This window comes from Halichondria panicea, chromosome 1 (genome assembly GCF_963675165.1).
Source record: "Halichondria panicea chromosome 1, odHalPani1.1, whole genome shotgun sequence".
Taxonomy (NCBI): Eukaryota; Metazoa; Porifera; class Demospongiae; order Suberitida; family Halichondriidae; genus Halichondria; species Halichondria panicea.
Window position 1 is genome coordinate 14,468,688 of NC_087377.1, and position 9,895 is coordinate 14,478,582.

The following is a 9,895-nucleotide window of genomic DNA, read 5'->3' on the forward strand; positions in this document are numbered from 1 at the left end:
CTACAAAGTATTAATTGCGGCATTACAAAGTTATGAGCTTACATATTGATTCCAAGTGACTGTCAGTATAGTAGAGATAGAAGTATTGATGCTCACATTGAAATTATAGACAATGGGTACTGTCTCTTGTACTACTGAGATGTTCACTGAGGTATCATTGAAGTTTCGTGCATCACCATGCACATCTGATCCTGAAAACCATCTGTGTCCCAATGGCTATTTGAGAAATTTATAAAGAAAGAATTGACGAAAAATTTGCAAAGATTCTCGATATTCTGTCCTGGGACAAATGAACAAGTTCGACAGATGCAGAGACCAATGTTGAGTCATTAAAGACTTTTGTGGTGTCATTCACACTATCAGTATCAAAACGTTTGAGCAAATACATGTTGTCATCATGGTAGAACTTCCACTCTAACAGTGTAATGTCCACTCCCTCACAAAACAGTCTGACAGTTCCAGGACACTGTTTACTAACCAGACTCACTCCTCCTTCAACAGTCAGAGACACTGATAATGAGTACACCTCTTCACTTATCGTTGAAGTTAAGATAATTAGTGCTGCACTTGGCCTGCACACTGCTGTCATCCGGCATTTAATGTTTATAAAAAATGACATGAGTTGTGTTCGTGTATATGGTAATTTAGCACATGTGCATTGCATCATGATAAATAAACGTTGTGATGATTCTAATTAAAAATTCAGTCATAATATTATGCATTAGCATGTAAATGGTGTATGTGATGGTACCGTAAACAGGTTATTGCCGGGAAAGTGTTGCGGTGTGAATACTATATAAAGTTTATACACACTCCGTTGTCTGAATGATTTTCTAGCTAACTAGCAAGCCTGCATGGGGATTAGCTTTATAGGAGGGTGTAGCATTTTCATTGGGAGACCAGCCAAATAGCTGCAGCGCAGTGGTATATTCAAGGATACCAAAATATTGTTTGTTTTTTTGGGGGTGGGGTGTCCCCTTTAAAATACATAATTATTATGGAGGGCAGTACAGAAAAATAAAGGTGAAAGCATACAGTGTAATGATGATAATTGTTAGTTTAACCTGTTTGCAGTTCAGAGGTAACCAGATGATGACCGATGATGGAGCGAGCACCACAAATATACACTGTATAGCAGACCAGAGATAATTATAGTAAGGAAAGGGATTGGCAACGGTCGAAAAAATGTGACTATTTGTGATGCGCTACGTCATCGACTTTTTTTTATCTTTTGTAGCCTCCATTTATAGCTAAAAGTTAAAAAAAAAACATGCTTAAGAAAATCAAAATCAAGAATTTATGCAGCCTAGTTGATCAACAATATCTAGGAATCCAATTTTCATCAGATCTTTCTTGGCATTCCCACACTAAGGCTCTTTGTAAAAAATCGAGAAAACTTAATTGTTGGACTGCTACACAGAAACTTCGCAACTCATTCTCCCCCTTCTGTTATGCTGAAATTATACAAATCTTTCATTAGACCAAAACTAGAGTATGCTTCAATCGTTTGGAACCCACACTTAAAATGCATTATCAAGGATATGGAAAAAGTCCAGAAGTTTGCATTAAAGGTTTGCCTAAAACAGTGGGATTACTTTATCAGCTATTTGGAACTTTTGAAAAGAGCAGAACTACCAACGCTGGGTCAGAGAAGGGCATTGGCCAGTCTGCACCATCTATTCAAAATTATGCATAATATAAGTTACTATGAGGACACACCTAAGAAGAGACAATTAACATACAATACAAGACATGTTAACAATCTCTCTCTGACTCCAGTATCATGCAGAACATCGGTCCATAGTAACTCCTTTTTCCCAAGGACCATTGAACTGTGGAACAGGATTATGGGGCAAATTGTGAACTTATAATCAGCACTTGTACTCCCTTAAAATTATTTAAATCTATGCTTAATGACCCTGTAGTATACTTAGCATTCTTTGAATAGGTAGTTACACTATATATAATTATATATATAATTATATATATATATATTTTTTAGGGTACTAACTTATTAGCTTCTGCTATTTTATTGTATCCTGGCTTTGCCGAATTGTTAAAAAAAAACAAAAAAAACAGAGACACAACAAAACAAGATATGTAGGTAAAACATCATAGGCTTACAGCAGTGCTTCTTAAAAAGGGGGCACAAACTAATATAACACTTTCTCGTCTTTTACAGCCTCCATTTTAGCAATTTTGATTATAAATGTAAAAAACATACAAAAGAGATTTAACCAAGGAAATGTATGCAGGCCAGTTTGTCAACATAGACACAAATAAGCAGGATCTGTAGGCAAAACATCATTTGGCTACGGCAGTGCTTCTTAAAAGGGGGCACAGACCAATAATAACTAGTTTTCAAGCTCTAGAGCACCACAGTCAATTCTTCCACGCTTGGACTTCACTTTAAATAAAGCACAGGACACGTGTAGCCTTACTATACGCAATTCTAAAGTCTCATGAGACTAATAACTAACTAAAAGTAATATTACTTCGTTTCGCGGGCGTTGTGCCGGGAAATAATGCGCATCAAGGATGGTTAAGAGGAAATCAATATGAAATCAATGTGAAATGATCACGTGAGTTACTCCCTTTGCCAATCCCTCTATTACTCTATCTCTGAGCAGACATAGCAGTAAGAAAGTCCATCGGCAATGGAGCCATGCCATGGTAGATGAGTGCGAGTGCTCCCGTTTGTCAGCAAGGCGTGCGGCTTAAAGCCTTTTGCACCTCACCGAGGCATCAGCACTAGATCTAGCGGCAGCGCGGTGGTGCTTTCAATATTCAAAAACACAGATTGGTAATGGTCGTTAAGTTTAATCTAAACTTTAGACAGCTATAATATTTCCGTTTTTCCGTTTCCTTCTTTTCCATGCAGCACCCGCTTTGCTTTGACCAACTTACAAGTGATATTTCAGCAGTAACTACTCTTTCTATATTATCTGGCAGTGCTAAAATGAAGGTAAGCAATTTCTCAATGATTGTAAGAAGGTGGCATGGTTTTATTAATGCTTTCAACACCAACTTTATAGATGTTATCTTCATGTCGCTATGCTAATAGAATACTCAGCCCAGCTATTGTGCCTGATTCGAGCTAGACTCTATGTACTGTTTCACAAATATAATTATAGTGCATAGCTGTGAGACAGGCTCTGGGAAAACCAGACTTTTGGAGCAGGCTAAAATGTTTGCGATATTAATGTTACGGTAGACCAAGTACCTATACCAAGTGATAGAGAAAGCATCCCCTATGCAATGATATGCTGCTTAGTGTGCACATACCTAGTTTCATACTCGAGTTTTGTGTGCTGGAAACTCGAAGCTGTGAAAAAGAAGTGTTGAAAAATGCCCCTCAAAGATTGCTCATTACGACAATATTATTATTAGGTGATAGCGAAAGTTTGGATGAAGCGCTTCGGTGGATTTCGAGCATCAGATTTTACAGAGAGGTATATATAGATGCACTGTAAATATAATGTAGACCTATAGCCATTTAGTTATAGCTCAATACTAAACTCTGCTCCAAAAGTCTGGTTTTCCCAGAGCCTGTCACAGTATTACGATTGCTGGGTGTTTGAAACTGCCTTAAGTTACTATAATTATAGAGACTCAGTATAGTTGGTTTTTATAGCAGTTAATTTGCCGAACAAAAATCAATAAATCGATTGTCAATGATATATGTTTAGATTGTTGTGTTTATGACTTTCATACATTTGCATAGAACTTATAATGAAATTCATCTTGAAAGTATTTATGGCTGGCATATAGATTTCATGAATTCTGCATAACTGTCTGGCCGCCTGTGACAGTAATAATTATGCTATAGTATATTCATCAATAAATGCACATGCAGTTCACATGCATTGAGGCCTGCCTGTATGTAATTATAATTAAAGTGTCAGTTACGAAATAAATAGAACAATTAATGCAAGCATGCAAGCTCAATGTTCTGCTGTAATTCCCCCATGATTGTAGCAAGGTAAAAATGCACTGTCACTACTCAGATTCATCTGGGCTACATCACATATATACTGTTTACTGCTGCATACTGGATAGCTCAGTCTGAAGGTGAGTAATCAAAATATCACTTGTGCATGCATGTTCTAGTGCATTGATTGTTGCTTCCTTGTAAAGATGCAAATCCATCAGTGTCTCTGATTGTTGAGGGAGGAGGGAGTCTGGTTGGTGAACAATGTCCTGGAACTGTCAAGATATTATGCAATGGAGTTGACTTGTCATTTTTACGATGGAGGTACAATGGGAAAATAAATATAGTGACCTTTTTCTCAGATACAGAAGCACCTTCTTCTGTTAATCCTAGTAATCCAGCATTCGTAAGAGTTGAGCTGTTATCAGTAGCACAGGATCCAGCTGCAGATCCAAGTATTGCTAACTTTTCATCTGAGCTTGTTGTAAACGTGTCGAATCTAAGAACAGTATCAAATATTACATGTGGGGATCCAAGAATTTCAAAAAGGATTCCAGTGGATGTTGAGATTATACAAGAAACTGAGCCTGAGAGTCCCAATGAAACTAATGTGACAGCTCTCTATGGATTTGGATCCTTGACTGATGCCATTGTCTCTTGGAAAAAATTGGTGAGTAAGTTATAATCAATGCTCTTGTAAAATTGTAAATATCTCGTATAGGAAACACGATGTCCAGAATTTCAGACCTCCTTGATCTATCAAGTCTCACTGTTGGACTCCGGTGTTGTCACAGTAAATCACACAAGCTGTGGAGAAGTGTGTATAGTCAACTTTCAGAACTTTTCCGATACTACTGAAGTGTATAGGGTGACACTGTTAGCTGTCAACGCCATCGGGGCAAGTAAACTTGTGGAATATCCAGTCATTATCGGTATGTTAAAATTAAGTATGTCTTCAAAATGCATTTATTATAGGGACCGGCAATTTAATAGTAAAAGCTATGAAATACCGTAAGGCCATAATTATGTCTTATTATTAGTGCAAACTTTTTCAGTGAAACAAAGCAGCTTCTACTTCACACCTACCATCCTCTCAAGAGACTGTCTGTTTACTTATGAATGCTTCTCAAATGGAAGTCTGGATACAGACAGTTGCAATGTGTTGTACACGACTGATTCAATGTACAGGGATCCAATGATGATTGTTTCTCCACTCGATACACAATTTGAAATAGCTGACATAACTACTGAGAGAGTCTATTTTTTTGAGTTCTCTGTGTCTGTGAATGGCACTCTAGTTGTTAGGAACAGGCTTACTGAAAAAGCGATATCAAGTAAGTATCACACAATTATAGACGTTAACTAATCTTCACTGTTTCAGGTCCGAGGTTCAGTACAGTGGCTATAATTTTCCTTGCTCTAACCATTTTGCTGATCACTGTCGGAACAGCATTTGGTATAATATAGTATAATGTAAAATTTCCTAAACTACGTCTTGTACATTTTTGCAGTTATATATATCTGTGTTACAAAGCAGTTGCAACGGGTTCTAGTAAAGATTGTTTTGTTTATGGTATGTCTCTTGGGAATGTTGAGCTTCATTTTTCTTACTGTTTTTTCCATTATCACTGGTGTTCAACAAGGTAAGTTCTTACTGAGTTGAGTTTATTTTCTAAGACGTCTCTCTGCAGATACATGCAGTCTGGATTGGAGCATAGCACGTGATGCATTGGTCATTGTAGCCTTTCTATTTGCTCTATTTGGAAATGCTCTTCTGGTCTGTTTCCTGCTTGCCCCTCGTCAATACAAAAGTAACATTTGTTCCATTTTTCAACACTGCAATTAACTCCATGCATATATACATCTGTATATTCTCAGAGTTTGTCCAGATAAATTTGCAATATAGCAAAGAAGCTTCATGTTCTCAGATCAGCATGAATAGGTAATCATAGCGTAGCCATACAATTTTGGTTTTCTAACCATTTTCATTTCTTCAGTAGTATCAAACTCGACAGCTCCTTAGTACAAATGGACACAACAGCTGAGGTACGTTAGTTGGTGGATTTTCTTGATAAAATACTTTGCATAGGGTTCAACTAGCAATTCTGAGGAGACCAAAGCAAATCCTGAGAAGACAAACACTAGTTCAGAAGCCAACAATGTAGTAGCACCCTTAGAAGAAGTGCAGGATATAGATCTAGACAGAGAGCTGGAGTCTAGTCAAAAGAAGGGAGGGAAATTCACTGTCTACAAAGTTATTATTGTGGGAAAAGAGCACTCGTAGCTCGAACGACCTGAACTGTAAGGATCTAGAACATTCTAGATTGTGTGTAGGCGTATAGGTATATATTTATGATTTGTGCCATGTGCTGTCAGTATGTAATGATCTCATTATCTCTTATGTCATATTATGTAATGACCTCATATTCTGTTATGTCATGATTGGTTTGTGTCATGTACTCCGTCGTTGGAGAGAAAGCCGCCATTCGTGAGCTTGCCATGTCGAAACAGTTTATCCTCGTCGCCAATTTGTAGTAACTTAGTCTTAGCTACTTTATACTGCACGCTATATACTTGATATATATGTTCAGAAGAATGGTGCATTCATTATTTATTAAGCACATGGACAAGACTGAGCTAGTAATATAAAACTCCAACATAAATAGAACATAGTAACTAAGGAAATGACATCATACACCAGCACTCTAAATATAGCTGGTTAGTCCATAGTTCAGGATACTACAAACAGCATAATAATCTTACCAGTATAAGGAAAATTAGAAGAAGAACGTAAGAATTTCTCAGATGTACAGTGCCATCATCTCTTTAGCTGAGTATAAGCCTATCAATGTTAGTGAATTGCATGAAGTTTTTGGCAACACAGTACAGGATTCATTACTTTCTTGAACAATTAAGATTGTCAAATCAGGTGATTCATCAATTTTGAGTATACTATAATCATAATAATTATAACACTGCATCAAATGTAAAGCCAGCCCTCATAGCAAAGTGTTTTCTATTGGAGTATCTCTGGCTATTGAAAGTTGATGACAATTCTCGTAATTGGTGACAACAATTAGTTTCAGTGTATGTGATTGCACTGTAAACAGATGATTGAGATAATGATCAATTCAGCTCATCACACCAGTGGAGGGAATACTATCTGACTCGTCAAATATACCACAATAATATTGGCTGGAAATTTACTAACACAGTCGTGTTTTTCACACTCTTACTGGTCCATAAGCTTGGTTAGTGTTCAGTTCAATCTCTTCTTTAGGCAACACCTCCTCATAAACAGGACCAGTTAATGCAATGGGTCCTACGTTAGCTTGTCCTTCAGCTGCCGAGGAGTACACTGCCTTCTTACGAGAGCAAAAGTGCATCACTACGAGTCCAGTGAGGAATCCAAGGAGTGTTGCCATTAAGAATGTTATGCCTGTGCTCATTCCAGTAATCTCAGCATTTGATAAAGAGTAGCCATCTTTCTCTGATACACAAGACGTATTGATGTGAACTGATTTGTTAGTAATGGGTGCTGTACATTGAGACAATTATTTTATAATGTCATGATTCAGCTATTATCTTGTGTAAGACACCTTTGCAATGCAGGTCAGCAGGATTTGGCACCCACTCTCCTCTTCCTGAAACTTTAACACAAGTTGCTGTTCTTGGGTGACTGGGAAGTAGACCATCATCACATTGGAGCACAATTTCTGATCCTTCCGTGAAACCAGATTCAGCAGATAAAATACTAAGGCTCCCGTTGATAGGAGTAGAAGGTGTATCACACATAATAGCACCAGCTTGGGGAGAAATGGGGATCTAATTAGGATTATAATTTATTTGATCTAATACCTGGTATGATACCGCTGTATGTAGTGATATTACTAGTCCCTATGCTGTTTCTAGCTTGAAGGGTGACAACATAGATCCTGTCATTTCCAGTCACCGAGACTTCAAAGGGGACAAAGCAAGTTGGTGTACATACACTACTGCTCACACTTTTGCTATAGCTTGTATTGTCATAGAGAAGGGAAATATTGTAAAACATCTCCTCCTGATATTGCGAACATTCAGCCTGCAAAGTGTGCAGTTGACTTGTTGCAAAACCAATTATGACTAACTTACGTATTGTTTCCAAGTGACAGCCAGTATAACTATAGAGGGGACAGATGATGTATTGATTCTTACACTGAAGTTAGAGACATCGGGCAGTGTTTCTTTTACTATTGAGATGTTCACCAAGGTGTTATTGTTGGTTTCTGCGTCACCACAGCTGATCCTCATAATATTATGTATCTCAATGGCTGTTTGAGAAAGTTCTAAAGTAAGAATTGATGAGAAATTCGCAAAAACTTTAGAAATTCTATCTTGTGACACTCGAACAAGTTCAACAGATGCGGAGGTCAAAATTGAGATATTTCTTGTCTCATTCACACTATCAGACATAAAGGTCTTGAAAAATACATGTTTTCAGCTTGGTACAACCTCCACTCTAACTGTGTGAGGTCCACTCCCTCACAGAACAGTCTGACAGTTCCAGGACAGTATTCACCAACCAGACTCATTCCTCCCTCAACAGTCAGAGACACTGATGATGAGTACACCTCTTCACTTATCATTGAAATGAAGATGATCAGTACTGCACTTGGCCTGCACACGGTCATCATGTTAACGATGATAAAAGTTGTATTTGTTATAGTACAGCGTATGCGCATTGCATTGCGAGATAAATAAACTTTGGGATGACTAAAAGTTCAGTCATGATATCCGAGGTGCATGTGATAGACTATAAACAGGTAATATGAATAGTAAATTATCGACAAACACCAGTCTGTCATTTGGCAGATAGCTGAGGATGTATAGGCAACATGTATTGATAATTATAGGTGTCGTCCTGCATTTCCAAGAGTACTTTGAGATTGTCGAAAACCACAGCACATTCCGATCGATATTTGCAAAAGGGGAGGGATTCACAATGTATTGAGTGTGGCTGGGTTGGGTTATACATCCAGGGAAAAAGGATCAAAATTGATGCCAGTGGGTGCACGTGAATCGGGCGAGGTAGCAAAGATTGATATTATTTTTACGAAAATTATTTGGCAGATAATTTATTAGTTAAGGAGCAGTGGAGCACTTCACATTCAAATGGGAAACTATAATTATAGCCAATTGTGGTATGGGCTTGTATTTCAAGGATACCAAGGTCATTATAGTAATTACACTCAGGAAAGAAAGTAACATGCTTGCATGTATACATACAGTCTTAATTGTATATGTCGTCAAAATTGAGCTCAATTGGAAAGCAACCTGACGTACACAGTATAGTTATTCAATATTCAGTCACAGTCTGACAATTCCAGGACAGTGTCACCAACCAGACTCACTCCTTCTTCAATAGCGATAATAATTTTCTTAAATGTGGTACCTCTCTTAACTTATTTCTGAAATGTTAGTGAATTGCAAGCAGTTTGTTGGCAACAGAGATTTTCATGATTATTGCTGATTTGCGCTTGAACAGGTTGATTCTGTCAACTTTGAGTCACACAATCATGCTGCATCATTCTAAAAGTGTATCACATGTATAACAACCAGCCCTCTCGTGCAATCCTAATTCGATGAAAGAATACGTTTTCTATTCGAACTGTTGGTTATCTCTTGCTGTTGAAAGTTTGTGACAATTCTCGTAATTAGTGGGAACAATAATACTAGTTTCAGTTGTGATAGGGCTGTAAACAGGTAATTTGGGTAGATCTAGTGTGAATGATATTATAGGAACTGTTTGTCAACACTTAGAAAGCAAAGTACTTTAGGTGGATGAAAAAATGATTGCAGCTCACACTTAATTTAGTGACCTTTTTATACACCTCCATGCATGGATCTAATACTCCATGATCTATCTGATTATTGTAAACTCTTCAAAAATAGGATTTTGTTTTTTGAACATCACCATGAATATAA

The 9,895-nt window shown here is 37.5% G+C and overlaps 2 protein-coding genes across 5 annotated transcripts; one reads left to right on the forward strand and one right to left on the reverse strand.

Moving 5' to 3' along the window:
• Positions 1–2,876: 2,876 nt before the first annotated feature.
• On the forward strand, positions 2,877–6,377 carry LOC135351367 (uncharacterized). 4 transcript variants are annotated; one of them, XM_064550359.1, is made up of 11 exons: positions 2,877–2,965; positions 4,008–4,071; positions 4,138–4,601; positions 4,653–4,863; positions 4,987–5,265; positions 5,313–5,387; positions 5,443–5,574; positions 5,623–5,742; positions 5,810–5,873; positions 5,929–5,977; positions 6,021–6,377. In XM_064550359.1, exons 1-11 carry the CDS (start codon positions 2,960–2,962, stop codon positions 6,213–6,215), a joined length of 1,659 nt encoding a protein of 552 aa, XP_064406429.1. In that variant the 5' UTR covers positions 2,877–2,959; the 3' UTR covers positions 6,216–6,377. The 4 variants fall into 4 exon arrangements, with proteins under 4 accessions (XP_064406429.1, XP_064406435.1, XP_064406440.1 ...); XM_064550365.1 differs by having other exon boundaries at positions 5,932–5,977; XM_064550370.1 differs by having other exon boundaries at positions 6,032–6,167.
• A 611-nt stretch (positions 6,378–6,988) lies between these two features.
• LOC135332824 (uncharacterized) lies at positions 6,989–8,601 on the reverse strand. The gene is made up of 5 exons (XM_064527770.1): positions 8,435–8,601; positions 8,126–8,372; positions 7,790–8,012; positions 7,531–7,737; positions 6,989–7,469 (listed from the first exon to the last, which is right to left on the reverse strand). Exons 1-5 carry the CDS (start codon positions 8,599–8,601, stop codon positions 7,156–7,158), a joined length of 1,158 nt encoding a protein of 385 aa, XP_064383840.1. The 3' UTR covers positions 6,989–7,155.
• Between the last annotated feature and the right edge of the window lie 1,294 nt (positions 8,602–9,895).